The 24,453-nt window shown below is 38.9% G+C and overlaps 1 protein-coding gene across 1 annotated transcript; it reads right to left on the bottom strand.

The window, feature by feature from the left end:
- Positions 1-914: 914 nt before the first annotated feature.
- Positions 915-21,276, bottom strand: LOC106053436 (cytochrome P450 3A21-like). The gene is made up of 4 exons (XM_056037463.1): positions 21,212-21,276; positions 20,485-20,719; positions 10,927-12,099; positions 915-1,274 (listed from the first exon to the last, which is right to left on the bottom strand). Exons 2-4 carry the CDS (start codon positions 20,704-20,706, stop codon positions 1,128-1,130), a joined length of 1,542 nt encoding a protein of 513 aa, XP_055893438.1. The 5' UTR covers positions 20,707-20,719; positions 21,212-21,276; the 3' UTR covers positions 915-1,127.
- Between the last annotated feature and the right edge of the window lie 3,177 nt (positions 21,277-24,453).

Below are 24,453 nucleotides of genomic sequence, written 5' to 3'. Positions count from 1 at the left end.
TAGATTGAAAGATTGAAAATAGATAGATAGACAGAAAGACAGACAGACAGACAGATAGGTAGATAGATAGATAGATAGATAGATAGATAGATAGATAGATAGATAGATAGATAGATAGATAAATTGAAAGATAGATAGATAGACAGATAGATAGATAGATTGATAGATTGAAAGATTGAAAATAGATAGATAGACAGAAAGACAGACAGACAGATAGGTAGATAGATAGACAGATAGATAGATAGATAGATAGATAGATAGATAGATAGATAGATAGATAGATAGATAGATAGATAGATAGATAGATAGATAGATAGATAGATAGATAGATAGATAGTAAGAATAAAAAAAGAATGAGACAGAGAAAGAATCAAAGGGGTAGTTAGAGAATAAGAGAAAAAAGACATACAAGGAGAGAGATACAGACAGACAGAGGGTGAGAGACAGAAATAGTTAAAGAGAAAGAAACAGTAACTAATAAAAATAGTGAGACAGAATGGCTGAAAGAAAGAATTAAAATGATGAGAGGTTAACAGAAAGAAAAGTGGTTGACAGAAAGAGAGAGTGGTTGACAGAAAGAGAAAGCGGTTAACAGAAAAAAAAGTGGTTGACAGAAAGAGAAAGCGGTTAACAGAAAGAAAAGTGGTTGACAGAAAGAAAAGTGGTTGACAGAAAGAAAAGTGGTAGACAGAAATAGAGAGTGGTTGACAGAAAGAAAAGTGGTTGACAGAAAGAGAAAGTGGTTAACAGAAAGAGAAAGTGGTTGACAGAAAGAGAGAAAGTGGTTGACAGAAAGAGAGAGAGAGTGGTTGACATAGAGAGAGTGGTTGACAGAAAGAGAAAGTGGTTGACAGAAAGAGAAAGTGGTTGACAGAAAGAGAAAGTGGTTGACAGAAAGAGAGAGAGAGAGTGGTTGACATAAAGAGAAAGTGGTTGACATAAAGAGAAAGTGGTTGACAGAAAGAGAAAGTGGTTGACAGAAATAGAGAAAGTGGTTGACAGAAAGAGAGAGAGTGGTTGACTGAAAGAGAACGTGGAGGCAAATCCTAATTACGAGTACTCTGTCGATAATTCTGTGGCCATTTTGTAACCTTTCAAGACTTATTTTCGTTAAACTGTTACTTGTCTTACAGTTGATGTGAAACGGGTTCCCCTTTCGGGCACTGCTGTCTAGGTCTCAAATTCAACCACAGTCCATGGTCAACAATGATATCTCCAAACGGCTTCAGTCTGATAGGGTACACCGACTTGACACATGGAGACATATGAAACACCTGAAGAAGCAAATCAAGTCAAATTAATGAAGGATTAACAGCTTCCATTGTATCTTGGTCCACCATGTACTAATGTATTAACTACCTTATAAATAAAATAATCATTCAAATGCAGAGGCAGACTGGGCCTAACATCGGCCCTGACATTTCTATACAATCCAGCCTATAAATTGTAAATCATAGGATGAGCATCCAATTCTAGGTCTACCGGTTCTCACAATCATTCTGTTAAGTTGAATAATGTATCGATAACTGAACGCATGCATAATGAACTCTGTATCTTTATAAGAACTATAATAGGCATTATTTTGCTTTTTAATCGCTAAGTGTGTAGGTCCTAAAAAGATGAAGCCTACATTAGATAGATAGATAGATAGATCAAGTCTACTATTATCACAGTCTACCGATATATCCTATTACCTTATTTCGGAAAATTTGTTAGATTAAATTAGTATTACAAAGTAGGGTCTGTAAAAGCTTTTTTTTTTTAACACGACGCCCAGATGGCCCATTTTACTAGAGAATATTATAAAATCTTTAATCATTTAATACGTTCTGTAGTGGCATTCACGAGTCCCTTTAGGTGACCCTACCGGCCCATTTGGGTACCGCCCAGCGGGCATTAGCCCAAATGCCTATATAGCCCATAGAATAAAATTTTGATACGAACTTCGGTTTAAAAATTTTTTTAACGCGCAGTCTTGACATGGCCTGCTTATAACGCGCAGTCTTGACATGACCTGCTTATAACGCGCAGTCTTGACATGGCCTGCTTATAACGCGCAGTCTTGACATGGCCTGCTTATAACGCGCAGTCTTGACATGGTCTGCTGATAACGCGCAGTCTTGACATGGCCTGCTGATAACGCGCAGTCTTGACATGGCCTGCTGATAACGCGCAGTCTTGACATGGCCTGCTTATAACGCGCAGTCTTGACATGGCCAGTTTATAACGCGCAGTCTTGACATGGTCTGCTGATAACGCGCAGTCTTGACATGGCCTGCTGATAACGCGCAGTCTTGACATGGTCTGCTGATAACGCGCAGTCTTGACATGGTCTGCTGATAACGCGCAGTCTTGACATGGCCTGCTTATAACGCGCAGTCTTGACATGGCCTGCTGATAACGCGCAGTCTTGACATGGTCTGCTGATAACGCGCAGTCTTGACATGGCCTGCTTATAACGCGCAGTCTTGACATGGCCAGTTTATAACGCGCAGTCTTGACATGGCCTGCTGATAACGCGCAGTCTTGACATGGCCTGCTTTGGAGTACAGATTTAAACCTCTACAGTAGGATCACATTACAGATTTAAACAAGAACATGACGGCTCCCAAAACATGACGACTTCCGGAACATGACGACTTCCAGAACATGACGGCTCCCAGAACATGACGGCTCCCAGAACATGACGGCTCCCAGAACATGACGACTTCCAGAACATGATGACTTCCAGAACATGACGACTTCCAGAACATGACGACTTCCAGAACATGATGACTTCCAGAACATGACGACTTCCAGAACATGACGACTTCCAGAACATGACGGCTCCCAGAACATGACGGCTCCCAGAACATGACGACTTCCAGAACATGACGAATTCCAGAACATGACGACTTCCAGAACATGACGACTTCCAGAACATGACGACTTCCAGAACATGACGACTTCCAGAACATGACTACTTCCAAAACATGACGGCTCCCAGAACATGACGACTTCCAGAACATGATGACTTCCAGAACATGACGACTTCCGGAACATGACGACTTCCAGAACATGACGGCTCCCAGAACATGCCGACTTCCGGAACATGACGACTTTCAGAATATGACGGCTCCCAGAACATGACGGCTCCCAGAACATGACGGCTTCCAGAACCTGACGGCTTCCAGAACATGACGACTTCCAGAACATGAAAACTTCAAGAACATGACGAATTCCAGAACATGACGACTTCCAAAACATGACGATTTCCAGAACATGAAGGCTTCCAGAACATGACGACTTCCAGAACATGACGGCTTCCAGAACATGACGACTTCCAGAACATGACGACTTCCAGAATATGACGACTTCCAGAACATGACGGCTTCCAGAACATGACGACTTCCAGAACATGACGGCTTCCAGAACATGACGACTTCCAGAACATGACGGCTTCCAGAACATGACGAATTCCAGAACATGACGCCTTCCAGAACATGACGGCTCCAGAACATGACGACTTCCAGAACATAACGGCTTCCACAACATGACGGCTCTCAGAACATGACGGCTTCCAGAACATGACGACTTTCGGAACATGACGGCTTCCAGAACATGACGGCTCCCAGAACATGACGGCTCCCAGAACATGACGGCTCCCAGAACATGACGACTTCCAGAACATGACGGCTACAAGAACATGACGGCTTCCAGAACATGACGGCTCCAAGAACATGACGGCTTCCAGAACATGACGACTTCCAGAACATGACGACTTCCAGAACATGACGACTTCCAGAACATGACGGCTTCCAGAACATGACGACTTCCAGAACATGACGACTTCCAGAACATGACGACTTCCAGAACATGACGACTTCCAGAACATGACGACTTCCAGAACATGATGACTTCCAGAACATGACGACATCCAGAACATGACGGCTTCCAGAACATGACGACTTCCAGAACATGCCGACTTCCAGAACATGACGGCTTCCAAAACATGACGGCTCCCAGAACATGACGGCTTCCATTACATGACGGCTTCCAGAACATGACGCTTTCCAGAACACGACGACTTCCAGAACATGACGGCTTCCAGAACATGACGGCTTCCAGAACATGACGACTTCCAGAACATGACGGCTTCCAGAACATGACGACTTCCAGAACATGACGGCTTCCAAAACATGACGGCTCCCAGAACATGACGGCTTCCAGGACATGACGGCTTCCAGAACATGACGGCTTCTAGAACATGACGCTTTCCAAAACACGACGACTTCCATAACATGACCGCTTCCAGAACATGACGGCTTCTAGAACATGACGGCTTCCAGAACATGACGGCTTCCATAACATGACGGCTCTCAGAACATGACGCCTTCCAGAACATGACGGCTCCAGAACATGACGACTTCCAGAACATGACGGCTTCCACAATATGACGGCTCTCAGAACATGACGGCTTCCAGAACATGACGACTTTCGGAACATGACGGCTTCCAGAACATGACGGCTCCCAGAACATGACGGCTCCCAGAACATGACGGCTCCCAGAACATGACGACTTCCAGAACATGACAGCTCCAAGAACATGACGGCTTCCAGAACATGACGGCTCCAAGAACATGACGGCTTCCAGAACATGACGACTTCCAGAACATGACGACTTCCAGAACATGACGACTTCCAGAACATGACGGCTTCCACAACATGACGACTTCCAGAACATGACGACTTTCAGAACATGACGACTTCCAGAACATGACGACTTCCAGAACATGATTACTTCCAGAACATGACGACATCCAGAACATGACGGCTTCCAGAACATGCCGACTTCCAGAACATGCCGACTTCCAGAACATGACGGCTTCCAAAACATGACGGCTCCCAGAACATGACGGCTTCCAGGACATGACGGCTTCCAGAACATGACGCTTTCCAGAACACGACGACTTCCAGAACATGGCGGCTTCCAGAACATGACGACTTCCAGAACATGACGGCTTCCAGAACATGACGACTTCCAGAACATGACGGCTTCCAGAACATGACGACTTCCAGAACATGACGGCTTCCAGAACATGACGACTTCCAGAACATGACGGCTTCCAAAACATGACGGCTCCCAGAACATGACGGCTTCCAGGACATGACGGCTTCCAGAACATGACGGCTTCTAGAACATGACGCTTTCCAAAACACGACGACTTCCATAACATGACCGCTTCCAGAACATGACGGCTTCTAGAACATGACGGCTTCCAGAACATGACGGCTTCCAGAATATGAAGGCTTCCAGAACATGACGCCTTCCAGAACATGACGGCTCCAGAACATGACGACTTCCAGAACATCACGGCTTCCACAATATGACGGCTCTCAGAACATGACGGCTTCCAGAACATGACGACTTCCGGAACATGACGGCTTCCAGAACATGACGACTTCCAGAACATGACGACTTCCAGAACATGACGACTTCCAGAACATGACGGCTTCCACAACATGACGACTTCCAGAACATGACGACTTCCAGAACATGACGACTTCCAGAACATGACGACTTCCAGAACATGATTACTTCCAGAACATGACGACATCCAGAACATGACGGCTTCCAGAACATGCCGACTTCCAGAACATGCCGACTTCCAGAACATGACGGCTTCCAAAACATGACGGCTCCCAGAACATGACGGCTTCCAGGACATGACGGCTTCCAGAACATGACGCTTTCCAGAACACGACGACTTCCAGAACATGGCGGCTTCTAGAACATGACGACTTCCAGAACATGACGGCTTCCAGAACATGACGACTTCCAGAACATGACGGCTTCCAGAACATGACGACTTCCAGAACATGACGGCTTCCAGAACATGACGACTTCCAGAACATGACGGCTTCCAAAACATGACGGCTCCCAGAACATGACGGCTTCCAGGACATGACGGCTTCCAGAACATGACGGCTTCTAGAACATGACGCTTTCCAAAACACGACGACTTCCATAACATGACCGCTTCCAGAACATGACGGCTTCTAGAACATGACGGCTTCCAGAACATGACGGCTTCCAGAATATGAAGGCTTCCAGAATATGACGACTTCCAGAACATGACGACTTCCAGAACATGACGGCTTCCAGAACATGACGGCTTATGTTTGCATAGTATAGAATTTTTTCGTTTTCATGCATGTTTTTTCTTTTTAGTAGTCTTTGACAAATCTCTTATTTGTTTTAGTATTACCCAGTTCAACATTTGTATAAGAGAAATTGGATATAATTTTAACGTTTGAAAAGCTTCTTGGTCTTGAGTCCCTCTATGGAAAATCAGAGGGTCAGACATTTATGAGAAAGCGACATTATGTCCACAAAATCAGCAATTACATTAAGTAACCTCTTATTAAGTATCCTGTTCTATTGGATGACAGGGAAAGCTGTTGAAAGTTTAATCTTACTGGAAATGTTTTTAGAGACCATATAAAGACTAAGACGTGGTTGTGTTGGCTGTTTGTTGTAGAAAGTTGTTGTTGTTATTTACAATTGAAAACAAGATTACAAAAACAGTTTGTGTGGAAACACAAACTCAAAATCAGCCCCCGAAGTGGTCCACCCAGGCAGGCTTCAATATTTTCAGATAGAACATCCAAATGAAATTATATCAAAGACAAATGAGAGATAAGAATGGAGAAAGAAGGTTGACAGATCTTGTGTAGTGCCTCAACGGTACAGCAGATCAAAGGAAAGGTGCAAGTGAATGCAAAGTTAGATGTGAACCTGGCCTAACTAGTTTCCCTTTCAGACCTTGTGGTCTATAGGGCAGATGATGTAAAGTTCATCTGTTTTTGTGGCCTACTGTTAACGAGGGCGTCATGTAGCCAGCACAAAGACCAACCGCCTTTACTTTTCCCCAAATGATATCAGGTACCCATTGGAGCTGGGTGGACTCAGAGGCGCCTAAGGATTCCGAAGTTGAAAATCCCAGTCTTCACCAGGATTCGAACCCGGGGCCCCTGGTTCAGAAGCCAAGCGCTTTATCCCTCAGCTACCGCGCCTCCCCTGGCCTAACTGAAGTCTTATAATTGATGTAATTGTTTTGAAAAGGCCCAATCTTTTGCCTACGAAGGTACATGAAGAAAGTACACGAAAATGAAGTTTACAAGATTAGTATTCGTTTTAATTTAGGTCTAACTTATAATGCATACTAATTAGCTTTTTCTCTTTAAAAAACTGCTTGCATAACTGATTTTAAAAATTAGATTTTTCGCTTTCAGAAAAAAAAAAGTAGCCGTTGCATCAGAACTTTGAATGGTCTAAAATATTGTGATGTCGGATTTTCAATATCTTTTCTAGTTTACGAGATCTAAACGGGACGGACGGACAGACGGACAGACGGACAGACATTTCGAACAAAACTAATAGCGTCTTTTCCCCTTTCGGGGGCCGCTAAAAAAGACTCTTAGTGTTTGTATTCTGTGGTATCATTGCACTATGTACCAAGAATATGGGTACAATGTGGACTTTGAAGCATGTTATGAAAACAGTGTGAAATGTGAGAAGAAAATTAGCTTAGTAAATAATATCAGTGGATTCAAATGAAGTCAAAACTGCTTTGGTTTTGGCAAATGTGAACATTAGGCAGAACTATAAAAAAAATGTGCTTCTACATACTGAGACTTGTCATCCATGAAAATGATCAAGAACAAACTGAAGTCGAAACTTTAAGATTTGAAGAACTGTTAGTGGTGTTCTGTAACGTTCTGTTATGAATTGAACTTCTGGTAATATGAAGAACTGTTAGTGGTGTTCTGTAACGTTCTGTTATGAATTGAACTTCTGGTAATATGAAGAACTGTTAGTGGTGTTCTGTAACGTTCTGTTATGAATTGAACTTCTGGTAATATGAAGAACTGTTAGTGGTGTTCTGTAACGTTCTGTTATGAATTGAACTTCTGGTAATATGAAGAACTGTTAGTGGTGTTCTGTAACGTTCTGTTATGAATTGAACTTCTGGTAATATGAAGAACTGTTAGTGGTGTTCTGTAACGTTCTGTTATGAATTGAACTTCTGGTAATATGAAGAACTGTTAGTGGTGTTCTGTAACGTTCTGTTATGAATTGAACTTCTGGTAATGCAGATTTGGTGAAAGCAAAACATGGTCGAGACTCATATTAAAGTTAGTGATGTTTGGCCGGTATGTTTGGCCGGTATGTTTGGCCGGGATGTTTGGCCGGGATGTTTGGCCGGTATGTTTGGCCGGTATGTTTGGCCGGGATGTTTGGCCGGTATGTTTGGCCGGGATGTTTGGCCGGGATGTTTGGCCGGGATGTTTGGCCGGGATGTTTGGCCGGGATGTTTGGCCGGGATGTTTGGCCGGTATGTTTGGCCGGTATGTTTGGCTGGGATGTTTGGGATGTTTGGCCGGTATGTTTGGCCGGTATGTTTGGCTGGGATGTTTGGCCGGGATGTTTGGCCGGTATGTTTGGCCGGTATGTAATCTTATTTGGTATTTAAAACTGTTAACAGAGTTCGTATATTATTGGTAGTCAATTTAGAAATAATTAGCTAAGATGATTAAATACTAGCTATTAAATAATAAAGTCTGAAATGGGGTTAAAAAAAGTGTAGTGCATCTGAATAAGAAATGAAAATAAAATGGCGCACTTTTAAACAAAAGGTTGGCCACCTCTGATTTAGATCTTTTAGAGTTACACGTACACTACAATTGTCTACATCATAGACAATCTAGATAACTAGATCTGCTATAGAATTTCTAATCTAAATCTAGATTCGGGTGGGGGCGAACTACTAGACTATTTTGGATTCTAGATCTATGTTTAAAAATATTATACAAGGGGAAAAGACGCTATTAGTTTTGTGTGGAATGTCTGTCCATCCGTCCGTCCGTCCCGTTTAGATCTCGTAAACTAGAAAAGAAAATGAAAATCATACATCATAATATTTTAGAACATTCAAAGTTCTGGTGCAACGGCTAATTTTTTTCTTTTCTGAAAGCGAAAAATCTAAAAAAAAATTTGCCCACTTCATTATCCAAAAAATACATTTAAAAAAAAAAAACAACAACAACAACGAATTTGATGGTATCACAACAAGAAATGTAAACAATTTGTTCAGAAATTGTTCATAGTTCTTGCTTTCATTTGCTTGTCCTTTTTCCTGCCCTAGACGCGTGAAAGTCCGCATACATTTTAAGCCATACAATCCACATGGGCTTACATCTCACACGAAATACCTGATCCTCGAAGTTTTGAAGGTCAATGTCTTTATTTACAAGTAAAGTCCAACAGTTCTGGGACAAATACACACACAGACGTTTTTATGGATGGTGTGTTGTCATTCTGAAACTGTGGGGGGAGGCTTGTGTATACAGTATCCTATGGAAGCCCAAAAGTTCCAAGAAGTATAAATGTTTTTGTTGGTGCGATTGAATTCCTGAAACTGTTGTCATGTACCACAAAGCAGGCTAATCAGCACAAAAAAATGTTCGTGTACATCACTCAGTCATAAGTTCCACGCCATTGTATACTGGCTGAATGAACTCTATTACTATGACCGCTTTCCCAAATCACTAGTAGAGAAACCTCCACAAGTTGACAGACCGGTACCGGTTTCCAGATCTTCATGAGGAACATAGAGGACTAGATATATAGTTTTGCGTAAATCTAATTTACATAAGTGGTAAGCAAACCTAGCAATTAAGTTCTAGTTCTAGTCTAGAATTATTGGCCTGACTCAGTTTAGGTAGAGATCTAGTTCAATATAAAGAAACTAACAATAAATTAATAAAATGATTGATTTTCGTTCATTACTGCGTTGTTTCTCCATGTGAACGGAGGCGAGTGGGAGTTTGAAACTCAAGCAAAGAGGATTTGTTTTTAAAACAGCACGGCAAGGAAATCTTCCCGAAAGTTTTTGAATAGTTGTTTGTACAGTGGCGTGCCATCCGTGTAAACAAGGAAAGTTAATCCCCCCCCCCACACACACACAAACAAGAAACAAAAAAAAACTAATTTTTTAAATAATCTTTTTTTTTCTTTTCTAGTGTCATTTATTGGTTTGTTTTTCTTTATGTCACCTACCTCTTTTTGTTTGAAACAATTAAAAGGTATTGAACTCCTTTTTATAAACAAGAACAAATGTACTTTAAAAGCAGAAATCACATAATCGATAATAGGTTGTTCACTTGTTTGTTTGTTTTCCTAATTAAAAAAAACAATGCCAAAAGACTATCTGAGATCGCTCTTCTGATATATTATATTTAGTTTTCTTGCTAAAAGGTTGATCTCTCTTGTTACGTAGCCAAGCCGAAACCAAGTGTATTGGTCTCTCGACTTTACATCCCACAACTGACAACTAAATAACACAAACTAGTTTGTGCTACATGTGAACTAGTTTAGAAACTAAAGTCCTAAGACGTGCACTCAATTGATTGGCTTCTAAATGACAGAGATAATTAACACTTCCTTTTGTCTGCACACCGGATACACCAACTAGTTAGCTATCTAGAGTTGTCCGCCAGATATACAAATTTCCAAATGACAGCGTGTATTAAAAAACAATATTTTATTTTCATGAAACATATTGCATATGAGTCTATAAATCTAGAAGACGAATATAGACTCTTTGGCTAAAATTTCTATTGAGACATAATTTTTTATCTAAAATTTGGTTATACAAAACGTTTTAAATAACTATTAGGCCTAATGCCTAATTGGTGATTCAGATGTTTCAATGACACAAAAATTGGCGGCCATAAGTAACTTTTAAAATGTTTAAATTGTGCTGGTAGCCATTTGAGACTGAATTCGTTAACCTGAAACACGGCAGCTAACTCGATTTGTTTCCTGTTTCAGCTAGATCAATTAGTGTGCCTGTAAAAAAAAAGCTTCACCAATTCACTTACCTGTAAAAAAGCTGCTAGCCCAACTTTCATCATCTGCATCGCAAGCTGTTCTCCGAAACAAGATCTAGGACCGGCACCGAATGGTATAAATGCCATTGGATGCCTGCTTTTATCGTCTGCAAATCTTTCAGGGATAAATTTGAATGGCTCAGTATAAATCTCTGGATCGCTATGGATGCCAGCCACAGGAACCCTTATGATCATATCTTTGGGGATCTTGACTCCCTGCAAGATGGTCTCTTTGTTGCAGGTTCTCTCAAAAAAAAACCCCAACGGATACATTCTGATGCTCTCCTTGATGCACATGTCCAAATATGTCAACTGGCCGACATTAGTTGGATTGGGGAATTCCCCTTGCAAGACTTCATCCACTTCTCTTTGTGCCCGACTGAAACATTCCGGATGCATGGCAAGTAAGTAAACAGCGAAGTGAAAGCCTTTAGCGGAGGTGTCATATCCGGCGAGTATCATTGTCAAGGCCGAGCCGTAAATCTGCTCCAAAGTCAGGCCACCTTCCGTTGCTGATTTGTCCAACCCAAGCCCTGGGCAGTGATGGATGAGGTATTGCAAAAAGTCGTCAGGGTTTTCCACTCTTTGTGACCTAGCTTCCATGGCTTTCGTTACGAATTTCCTTAGAAACAAAATGTCTGATTTGGGCAGGATATTAATACCGAGTTGATCTAGAACAGGCTTCACAAAGGGAGGAGAGAAAAACTCAAAGAAAAACGTCCGCTCTGCGAAAGAATCTAAGACGTTGCGCGAGACTCTCATAAAGTCATTCTGTGGATTGTGCAGGGAGTCACAGTTGTGCTCAAATCCAATGCTGGCGATAAAATCCATGCAAAAACAACCAATCACTGAAGAGATTTCTACTTGACCTTTATCCTTCGCCTGCTCTTTTAAAACGTCAAACATTTGCTTGAGGAGTTCCGCCATTTTCGGATGCATCGCTTTAAGTCTGGAGGATGTGAAGGAAGACTTGAGCGTGGCTCTGAGCTGTTTCCACTCGTTGTCCTTCACGATAAACAAAATGGTGTCTAAGTAGCGTTGAGCCATGGAGGCGTACTGCCGTCTGTTGGTGAAATTGTTTGACTGTTTGACAAGGATCTCTTTTAGAAGGTCAAGGTCTGTGACGGTCAGAACTGGAGTTCGGCCTTCAAAAATGCCATACATCTGTCGAATAAGAATTATAAGATAAAAGGTAAATCATATAAGCTTATAAGCTGATAAAATGTCGACTATACCTTAAGCCGACATAGGGAAGTTCTACATCTAAAACACTGAGTAGACCGATAGGTGTTTTAGAGGCTGGTCGATGGAAACCCATGTAGCAGTTCGATAGAGAAAACCCATGTAGCACTTCGATAGAGAAAACCAATGTAGCAGTTCGATAGAGAAAACCCATGTAGCAGTTCGATAGAGAAGTCCCATGTAGCAGTTCGATAGAGAAAACCCATGTAGCACTTCGATAGAGAAAACCAATGTAGCAGTTCGATAGAGAAAACCCAGGTAGCAGTTCGATAAAGAAAACCCATGTAGCAGTTCGATAGAGAAAACCCATGTAGCAGTTCGATAGAGAAAACCCATGTAGCAGTTTGATAGAGAAAACCCATGTAGCAGTTCGATAAAGAAAACCCATGTAACAGTTCGATAAAGAAAACCCATGTAGCAGTTCGATAGAGAAAACCCATGTAGCAGTTCGATAAAGAAAACCCATATAGCAATTCGATAGAGAAAACCCATGCAGCAGTTCAATAGAGAAAACCCAGGTAGCAGTTCGATAGAGAAAACCCATGTAGCAGTTCGATAGAGAAAACCCATGTAGCAGTTCGATAAAGAAAACCCATGTAGCAGTTCGATAAAGAAAACCCATGTAGCAGTTTGATAGAGAAAACCCATGTAGCAGTTCGATAAAGAAAACCCATGTAACAGTTCGATAAAGAAAACCCATGTAGCAGTTCGATAGAGAAAACCCATGTAGCAGTTCGATAAAGAAAACCCATATAGCAATTCGATAGAGAAAACCCATGCAGCAGTTCGATAGAGAAAACCCAGGTAGCAGTTCGATAGAGAAAACCCATGTAGCAGTTCGATAGAGAAAACCCATGTAGCAGTTCGATAAAGAAAACCCATGTAGCAGTTCGATAAAGAATACCCATGTAGCAGTTTGATAGAGAAAATCCATGTAGCAGTTTGATAAAGAAAACCCATGTAGCATTTCGATAAAGAAAACCCATGTAGCAGTTTGATAGAGAAAACCCATGTAGCAGTTCGATAGAGAAAACCCATGTAGCAGTTTGATAGAGTGTAGAGTGTAGAGTGTAGAGTAGAGTGTAGAGTGTAGAGTGTAGAGTAGAGTGTAGAGTGTAGAGTAGAGTGTAGAATGTAGAGTGTAGAGTAGAGTGTAGAGTGTAGAGTGTAGAGTAGAGTGTAGAGTGTAGAGTGTAGAGTAGAGTGTAGAGTGTAGAGTGTAGAGTGTAGAATGTAGAGTGTAGAGTAGAGTGTAGAGTGTAGAGTAGAGTGTAGAGTGTAGAGTAGAGTGTAGAGTGTAGAGTGTAGAGTGTAGAGTAGAGTGTAGAGTGGAGTGTAGAGTGTAGAGTGTAGAGTGTAGAGTAGAGTGTAGAGTGGAGTGTAGAGTGTAGAGTGGAGTGTAGAGTGTAGAGTGTAGAGTGTAAAGTAGAGTGTAGAGTGTAGAGAGTAGAGTGTAGAGTGTAGAGTAGAGTGTAGAGTGTAGAGTGTAAAGTAGAGTGTAGAGTGTAGAGTGTAGAGAGTAGAGTGTAGAGTGTAGAGTAGAGTGTAGAGTGTAGAGTGTAGAGTGTAGAGAGTAGAGTGTAGAGTAGAGTGTAGAGTAAAGTGTAGAGTGTAGAGCTCTGTTCTTACGGCTGATGGTTAATAAGGGTGTCAAGTGGTCAGTACAAAGGTCACTACTTTTATCAAAAAACTTCATCCACTAGAGTTGGGCGAACTTAGGGGGAGTTCCACAGTGATTCAAACTTTAGACATACTGGTGATTGAATCCACGAGTTTTAACTCTCGGGCACCACGCTCCATCAGCTTCTAAGACGAACGCTTAACTGAGTACAACCTTGCAAAGTACAACTTAACTGAGTACAACCTTACAAAGTACAACTTAACTGAGTACAACCTTACAAAGTACAACTTAACTAAGTACAACCTTACAAAGTACAACTTAACTGAGTACAACCTTACAAAGTACAACTTAACTAAGTACAACCTTACAAAGTACAACTTAACTGAGTACAACCTTACAAAGTACAACTTAACTGAGTACAACCTTACAAAGTACAACTTAACTAAGTACAACCTTGCGAAGTACAACTTAACTGAGTACAACCTTACAAAGTACAACTTAACTGAGTACAACCTTACAAAGTACAACTTAACTGAGTACAACCTTACAAAGTACAACTTAACTGAGTAAAACCTTACAAAGTACAACTTAACTGAGTACAACCTTACAAAGTACAACTTAACTGAGTAAAACCTTACAAAGTACAACTTAACTGAGTACAACCTTACAAAGTACAACTTAACTAAGTACAACCTTGCGAAGTACAACTTAACTGAGTACAACCTTACAAAGTACAACTTAACTAAGTACAACCTTGCGAAGTACAACTTAACTAAGTACAACCTTGCGAAGTACAACTTAACTGAGTACAACCTTACAAAGTACAACTTAACTGAGTACAACCTTACAAAGTACAACTTAACTAAGTACAACCTTGCGAAGTACAACTTAACTAAGTACAACCTTACAAAGTACAACTTAACTGAGTACAACCTTACAAAGTACAACTTAACTGAGTACAACCTTACAAAGTACAACTTAACTAAGTACAACCTTGCGAAGTACAACTTAACTGAGTACAACCTTACAAAGTACAACTTAACTGAGTACAACCTTACAAAGTACAACTTAACTAAGTACAACCTTGCGAAGTACAACTTAACTGAGTACAACCTTACAAAGTACAACTTAACTGAGTACAACCTTACAAAGTACAACTTAACTGAGTACAACCTTACAAAGTACAACTTAACTGAGTACAACCTTACAAAGTACAACTTAACTGAGTACAACCTTACAAAGTACAACTTAACTAAGTACAACCTTGCGAAGTACAACTTAACTGAGTACAACCTTACAAAGTACAACTTAACTAAGTACAACCTTGCGAAGTACAACTTAACTAAGTACAACCTTGCGAAGTACAACTTAACTGAGTACAACCTTGCGAAGTACAACTTAACTGAGTACAACCTTACAAAGTACAACTTAACTGAGTACAACCTTACAAAGTACAACTTAACTGAGTACAACCTTACAAAGTACAACTTAACTAAGTACAACCTTGCGAAGTACAACTTAACTAAGTACAACCTTACAAAGTACAACTTAACTGAGTACAACCTTACAAAGTACAACTTAACTGAGTACAACCTTACAAAGTACAACTTAACTAAGTACAACCTTGCGAAGTACAACTTAACTAAGTACAACCTTACAAAGTACTACTTAACTGAGTACAACCTTACAAAGTACAACTTAACTGAGTACAACCTTGCAAAGTACAACTTAACTGAGTACAACCTTGCAAAGTACAACTTAACTGAGTACAACCTTACAAAGTACAACTTAACTGAGTACAACCTTACAAAGTACAACTTAACTAAGTACAACCTTACAAAGTACAACTTAACTGAGTACAACCTTACAAAGTACAACTTAACTAAGTACAACCTTACAAAGTACAACTTAACTGAGTACAACCTTACAAAGTACAACTTAACTAAGTACAACCTTACAAAGTACAACTTAACTAAGTACAACCTTGCGAAGTACAACTTAACTGAGTACAACCTTACAAAGTACAACTTAACTGAGTACAACCTTACAAAGTACAACTTAACTGAGTACAACCTTACAAAGTACAACTTAACTGAGTACAACCTTACAAAGTACAACTTAACTGAGTACAACCTTACAAAGTACAACTTAACTAAGTACAACCTTGCGAAGTACAACTTAACTGAGTACAACCTTACAAAGTACAACTTAACTAAGTACAACCTTGCGAAGTACAACTTAACTAAGTACAACCTTGCGAAGTACAACTTAACTGAGTACAACCTTGCGAAGTACAACTTAACTGAGTACAACCTTACAAAGTACAACTTAACTGAGTACAACCTTACAAAGTACAACTTAACTGAGTACAACCTTACAAAGTACAACTTAACTAAGTACAACCTTGCGAAGTACAACTTAACTAAGTACAACCTTACAAAGTACAACTTAACTGAGTACAACCTTACAAAGTACAACTTAACTGAGTACAACCTTACAAAGTACAACTTAACTAAGTACAACCTTGCGAAGTACAACTTAACTAAGTACAACCTTACAAAGTACAACTTAACTGAGTACAACCTTACAAAGTACAACTTAACTGAGTACAACCTTACAAAGTACAACTTAACTAAGTACAACCTTGCGAAGTACAACTTAACTAAGTACAACCTTACAAAGTACAACTTAACTGAGTACAACCTTACAAGGTACAACTTAACTGAGTACAACCTTACAAAGTACAACTTAACTAAGTACAACCTTGCGAAGTACAACTTAACTGAGTACAACCTTACAAAGTACAACTTAACTAAGTACAACCTTGCGAAGTACAACTTAACTAAGTACAACCTTGCGAAGTACAACTTAACTGAGTACAACCTTGCGAAGTACAACTTAACTGAGTACAACCTTGCGAAGTACAACTTAACTGAGAACAACCTTACAAAGTACAACTTAACTGAGTACAACCTTACAAAGTACAACTTAACTAAGTACAACCTTGCAAAGTACAATTTAACTGAGTACAACCTTACAAAGTACAACTTAACTGAGTACAACCTTACAAAGTACAACTTAACTGAGTACAACCTTACAAAGTACAACTTAACTAAGTACAACCTTGCGAAGTACAACTTAACTAAGTACAACCTTACAAAGTACAACTTAACTGAGTACAACCTTACAAAGTACAACTTAACTGAGTACAACCTTACAAAGTACAACTTAACTAAGTACAACCTTGCGAAGTACAACTTAACTGAGTACAACCTTACAAAGTACAACTTAACTAAGTACAACCTTGCGAAGTACAACTTAACTAAGTACAACCTTGCGAAGTACAACTTAACTGAGTACAACCTTGCGAAGTACAACTTAACTGAGTACAACCTTGCGAAGTACAACTTAACTGAGAACAACCTTACAAAGTACAACTTAACTGAGTACAACCTTACAAAGTACAACTTAACTGAGTACAACCTTGCAAAGTACAACTTAACTAAGTACAACCTTGCAAAGTACAATTTAACTGAGTACAACCTTACAAAGTACAACTTAACTGAGTACAACCTTACAAAGTACAACTTAACTGAGTACAACCTTACAAAGTACAACTTAACTAAGTACAACCTTGCGAAGTACAACTTAACTAAGTACAACCTTACAAAGTACAACTTAACTGAGTACAACCTTACAAAGTACAACTTAACTAAGTACAACCTTACAAAGTACAACTTAACTGAGTACAACCTTACAAAGTACAACTTAACTGAGTACAACCTTACAAAGTACAACTTAACTAAGTACAACCTTGCGAAGTACAACTTAACTGAGTACAACCTTACAAAGTACAACTTAACTAAGTACAACCTTGCGAAGTACAACTTAACTGAGTACAACCTTGCGAAGTACAACTTAACTGAGTACAACCTTGCGAAGTACAACTTAACTGAGAACAACCTTACAAAGTACAACTTAACTGAGTACAACCTTACAAAGTACAACTTAACTGAGTACAACCTTGCAAAGTACAACTTAACTAAGTACAACCTTGCAAAGTACAATTTAACTGAGTACAACCTTACAAAGTACAACTTAACTGAGTACAACCTTACAAAGTACAACTTAACTGAGTACAACCTTACAAAGTACAACTTAACTGAGTACAACCTTACAAAGTACAACTTAACTAAGTACAACCTTACAAAGTACAACTTAACTGAGTACAACCTTACAAAGTACAACTTAACTGAGTACAACCTTACAAAGTACAACTTAACTGAGTACAACCTTACAAAGTACAACTTAACTGAGTACAACCTTACAAAGTACAACTTAACTGAGTACAACCTTACAAAGTACAACTTAACTGAGTACAACCTTACAAAGTACAACTTAACTGAGTACAACCTTACAAAGTACAACTTAACTAAGTACAACCTTGCGAAGTACAACTTAACTGAGTACAACCTTACAAAGTACAACTTAAATAAGTACAACCTTGCGAAGTACAACTTAACTAAGTACAACCTTGCGAAGTACAACTTAACTGAGTACAACCTTGCGAAGTACAACTTAACTGAGTACAACCTTACAAAGTACAACTTAACTGAGTACAACCTTACAAAGTACAACTTAACTGAGTACAACCTTACAAAGTACAACTTAACTAAGTACAACCTTGCGAAGTACAACTTAACTGAGTACAACCTTACAAAGTACAACTTAACTGAGTACAACCTTACAAAGTACAACTTAACTGAGTACAACCTTACAAAGTACAACTTAACTAAGTACAACCTTGCGAAGTACAACTTAACTAAGTACAACCTTACAAAGTACAACTTAACTGAGTACAACCTTACAAAGTACAACTTAACTGAGTACAACCTTACAAAGTACAACTTAACTAAGTACAACCTTGCAAAGTACAACTTAACTAAGTACAACCTTACAAAGTACAACTTAACTGAGTACAACCTTACAAAGTACAACTTAACTGAGTACAACCTTACAAAGTACAACTTAACTAAGTACAACCTTGCGAAGTACAACTTAACTGAGTACAACCTTACAAAGTACAACTTAACTAAGTACAACCTTGCGAAGTACAACTTAACTAAGTACAACCTTGCGAAGTACAACTTAACTGAGTACAACCTTGCGAAGTACAACTTAACTGAGTACAACCTTGCGAAGTACAACTTAACTGAGAACAACCTTACAAAGTACAACTTAACTGAGTACAACCTTACAAAGTACAACTTAACTGAGTACAACCTTGCGAAGTACAACTTAACTAAGTACAACCTTGCAAAGTACAATTTAACTGAGTACAACCTTACAAAGTACAACTTAACTGAGTACAACCTTACAAAGTACAACTTAACTGAGTACAACCTTACAAAGTACAACTTAACTGAGTACAACCTTACAAAGTACAACTTAACTGAGTACAACCTTACAAAGTACAACTTAACTGAGTACAACCTTACAAAGTACAACTTAACTGAGTACAACCTTACAAAGTACAACTTAACTGAGTACAACCTTACAAAGTACAACTTAACTGAGTACAACCTTGCAAAGTACAACTTAACTGAGTACAACCTTGCAAAGTACAACTTAACTGAGTACAACCTTACAAAGTACAACTTAACTGAGTACAACCTTGCAAAGTACAACTTAACTGAGTACAACCTTACAAAGTACAACTTAACTGAGTACAACCTTACAAAGTACAACTTAACTGAGTACAACCTTACAAAGTACAACTTAACTGAGTACAACCTTACAAAGTACAACTTAACTGAGTACAACCTTACAAAGTACAACTTAACTGAGTACAACCTTACAAAGTACAACTTAACTGAGTACAACCTTACAAAGTACAACTTAACTGAGTACAACCTTACAAAGTACAACTTAACTGAGTACAACCTTACAAAGTACAACTTAACTGAGTACAACCTTACAAAGTACAACTTAACTGAGTACAACCTTACAAAGTACAACTTAACTGAGTACAACCTTACAAAGTACAACTTAACTGAGTACAACCTTACAAAGTACAACTTAACTGAGTACAACCTTACAAAGTACAACTTAACTGAGTACAACCTTACAAAGTACAACTTAACTGAGTACAACCTTACAAAGTACAACTTAACTGAGTACAACCTTACAAAGTACAACTTAACTGAGTACAACCTTACAAAGTACAACTTAACTGAGTACAACCTTACAAAGTAGAACTAAGTACACCTTAACTATGTTCAACGACCAATAGATTTTACCTTGACCTTCCCTTAATTCAAGGAGTCCTAAAAAATAAAAAGACTGTTAAAAATCCCAGTTCCAAATGGATTCGGAAGCCTGACTTCTCTTCCTCAACGCTTCCAGTGTTAGACAAAATCGTAGATAAAATATGATGAATGAAAAATATATTTTTATAACAATCTTCTTTGTTAATAACAAATATCAATATTTAGGCGACGTATAGTGCTTTTTGTTTCTGAACTATTGGTGTGCTGTTGTTAGTTTGAAGTCGAGGCAAAGAACTAGTTTGAATTTCTAGATAGAGTCGACAAGGGCTGGTGAATAAAAGCTTGGATTTAACTAGTTAAATAAAAAATAATCTGTAGTAAACTTTTATTGATACAATACATTTCAATACATCTTACCTTGTGGTGCTTATAATATTTATAGCCGTCCACTATGGAGTCAAACAAACCTTTTCTGACTACGTACAAGGCATTGCCCAGGACGGGTAGAGGTTGAGGGCCAGGGATTCCCAGCTTCTTGAAAGTGCCGTGGGTGGATGTCATGTAGTATACATACAGGACGCCACAGGTGACTAGGATCAACAACCAGGTTGGAATATCCACAATTCCCAAGAAATCCATTTTAGTGTTCGAACTTCAAAAAAAAAAATTATGAGAACACTGTAAACAGTTTACACATTGCAAAATACCAATAGCTTTGAAGTAATAAAACTACTGGTATTTTGTCCTAAAGATAAAATCATTAAAAATATCTATAGATCTATTTAAGCATAGAGATGTTAAGAAGCAATGTGATTGTCATGAAATTCTGTTTCAAACACAATATCCTACATTTAACCGGGAATCTTATATTGATGTTAATACTACTAGACGATATTAAACTACAGATTATTTAAATCTCTGATGCTACTAAATTAAAGCAGAGAATACATAGTATTTGATTACATTTAATTACACAAACGATTAGCTAGCGTCAACAAAAACCTGCCCCCTATCTTATAATACCAACGAAAATGTTTCTAGAATTTTTTTGTTAGATTTTATATTGACTGTGAGGATTAAAAAAAAAAAAACGGCATATTTTACCAGCTGAATGACCCAATGAGAACAAAGAAATCAAACAAACCTTACAAATTGGATATTTAAATGCAACTGTCCAGCGGGTTGAACGTCAGAGAACTAACGTTGGGGGAATGTTTGGATGGCTTGCGATGGTATTTCAATAGCCTCCTTAACATATGTTACTGCCAGGCCAGATCTCATTACCCTGAACGACTAAACGCTTTTAGCGGGTCGCTTTAATGAACTTAGCAATGCTATGGTAATGTAGATCTCTCCGAGCATTGAAGTTGAAATGTTGGCGTCATCGAGTTTTTCATTTTATTTCGTGCTCAATCTGCCCTCAGTAGTTATCTACCTTTCTTTTCACTTCTCATTCCAGAACGTTTTTATTTCCTACAGAGTCCTGGACTTCTTCTCAACAACTTGGTAGGTAAGACTCCAGCTTCCTAGATAGTCCTGGACTTCTTCTCAACAACTTGGTAGGTAAGACTCCAGCTTCCTACAGAGTCCTGGACTTCTTCTCAACAACTTGGTAGGTAAGACTCCAGCTTCCTAGATAGGACTAGTGCACAACATCACACAATGTAGCTGGTGTGTAATAGCTATGACAGTAAAGAGCAGGGGCGGAGTGGATGTCAAAATCAACCCAGGCATTTCTAGACACTATGGGCCCATAAATTGTATATCATATGATGAGCCTCCTATGATAGGCCTGTCATTAAAATCATTATGTTAATAAGTTTTATAATGTATCGATAACTGTATGCATGCTCTATATCTTTATAAGAAATATAGGCATTATGTTACTTTTTAATCGCTAAGTGTGTTGGCCCTATAAGGATGAAGCCTATTGGTAGCACTGTCTACGGGTGTAGGCTATTACATTCTTTTTTTGAAAATGTGTTAGATTACATTAGTATTACAATGTAGAGTCTGTAAAAGTTTTTTTTTTTTTTTTTGGAACACGGCTCTTAGAGGGCCCCTTATATATTATTATTATTATATATTATTAGACCTTTAACAGTTTAATACGTGCCAAGTGACATTCATGAGGCCCTTTAGGTGGCCATAACAACCCATTTGGGTACCGGCCAACCGGGCATTTGCCCAAAATGCCCATATAGCCAGTCCGCCCCTGAAAATGAGACCTATGAGACTGAGGTTGAGGTGTTACCGAACCGTCTAGCTCAGTGATTCCCAAAGTGGTCTATATGGACCCCCAGGGGTCTACAAAGACTTTCAAGGGGTCTACGAAAGTGAAAAAACTAATTGGGGGTCCATGAGATGTCCAAGGGGGTCTATGATAATAGATTTCATATAAGCAGGTCGTGACTTTAATTTTTAAATCCCATTAATGTAATTCTTCACACTATATATAATTTGTAACTTAATTAATCATTTAAATATTTATCCTGCTATTCAAAGGAAAAATTGTTGTATTTAATTTCAATACTTATTAAAATAACTTAATTTTGTCTTCATGTAAATAATGTTTAACAAAAAGAAATGTAGACTGTCTAGCGTTGACTATATAAAATTGTTCATTCTTTCCTTGTCAACCAAGCGGTTACCGATTGCCTTTTTTATGACGATATGAAACTAATTACGCTTGAGGATCATCTGCGTCAATATCACCCTGATAAAAAGATATAGATTTGAAAAACTTTTGAACATTCAAAGATAAAGTTCAGAATAGACCCACAAAATCTCTATTCAACATCATGTAGAGAAGATGGTGGTTTATGAGTCTTACAATATCTGTTCACTTATAGCAAAATAAGGGTGTGATGGTAGTGGTTAAGCGCTTGGCTTCCGTAATTGGGATCCTGGGTTCGAATCTCTGTGAATTTTGAATTTCAGGATTTTCAGGGCTCCCCTGAGTCCACCCATCTCTAATGGGTACCTGAATTATGTTAGTAAAAGTAAAGGCGGTTGGTCGTTGTTCTGCCCACATGACACCCTGCTCGTTAACCATTGGCCAAAGAAACAGATGACTTTTACATTATCTTCCCTATAGACCACAAGGTCTGAGAGGGGAACTTTACTTTAATTTTTGTACAGATAGAAATAGTTTTAAAAAGGTTGAATTTGCAAAAATTTGAAAGTTAAGCAGGGGGTCTAGCGATAACCAGAAAACATAGCAAGGGGTCTACGAGACAAAAAAGTTTGGGAACCACTGGTCTAGCTCGTGGCTACGAACGGCACCTTCTACATAGGGGTCACGGAGGTCACGCTACGAGGCCCATTTACTTTCCTTAGATATGCAGACTTTTTTTTTTTTTCATATATATATACACACCATTTTTAAAGCAAAGTTTAAAATTATATATAGTATTAAACAAAATTATTTTCTGATGAGCCCACGGACATATATGTCAATCAATGTATGGTACCTTATGATAAACATTCTAAATTGATTTCGTTCTGATTATTCGCATATGCTCCTATGATTGCGATGATGTATATTACAATGAGCAGTGTAAATGATCATGACATCTCTTGACCTATTTATATTTATGTAAGCTTAACTATAATCCAAAAAAAATGTCTTCGTTATTAATTAATTACATTTGGAGAGGATCAACTACATTTAAACACCTTGATCGCCTTAACTTTCAAAAGCATGCTTAAAAATAACTTAATTTAACAAAGGTTTGTCGTTGAAAGTAACACTGCAAAGTTGCATGTTTTTACGTTCAACAGCTACCTGTGGTCTTCTGCAATAGCTACCTGTGGTCTTCTGTAATAGCTACCTGTGGTCTTCTGTAACAGCTACCTGTGGTCTTCTGTAACAACTATTGGACAAAGCCCCGCAGCAGGCTTGATTAAAATAATGTGAAATGAATTTCATTTACAATGTAAGAATTCACATTTTCAATACCAGACGAACCATTGGAGTAATATTTGTAATTTAATTTGTATGATTCACTCAAAGGTGTTGTCCCAGAGAGCTTCATGAGTAGCTTTAACTAAATCTTGGTGTACGTATTTGGACAACCCTGAGCCTGATGGCTACCTGATATTAGTTGGGAAACAGTCAGTTATTTGATCGTTGTGCTAGCCAAATGGCAAACGTGTTAACCGAGAGCTTCAGAAACAGTTGAACCTTACATCATCAGCCTACTATTTCCCAAAGTCTGACACGGGCTGGGCCGAGACCAATCGTTAGGAAAGGCCCAAACACTGAGAGATTCATATATCGCATTAGTTCAATTGGGATATCATTTAATCACATGCTAAATTTCTGTATTTTTCTTAATAAATAAATGATGGCCCTATTTTTTCTGTTACGTTTTGTCCCTCCCC

This window comes from Biomphalaria glabrata, chromosome 1 (assembly GCF_947242115.1).
Source record: "Biomphalaria glabrata chromosome 1, xgBioGlab47.1, whole genome shotgun sequence".
NCBI classification, from domain to species: domain Eukaryota; kingdom Metazoa; phylum Mollusca; class Gastropoda; family Planorbidae; genus Biomphalaria; species Biomphalaria glabrata.
The sequence above is the reverse complement of the archived record's forward strand: the minus strand, read 5'-3'. Positions and strand labels throughout refer to the sequence as shown.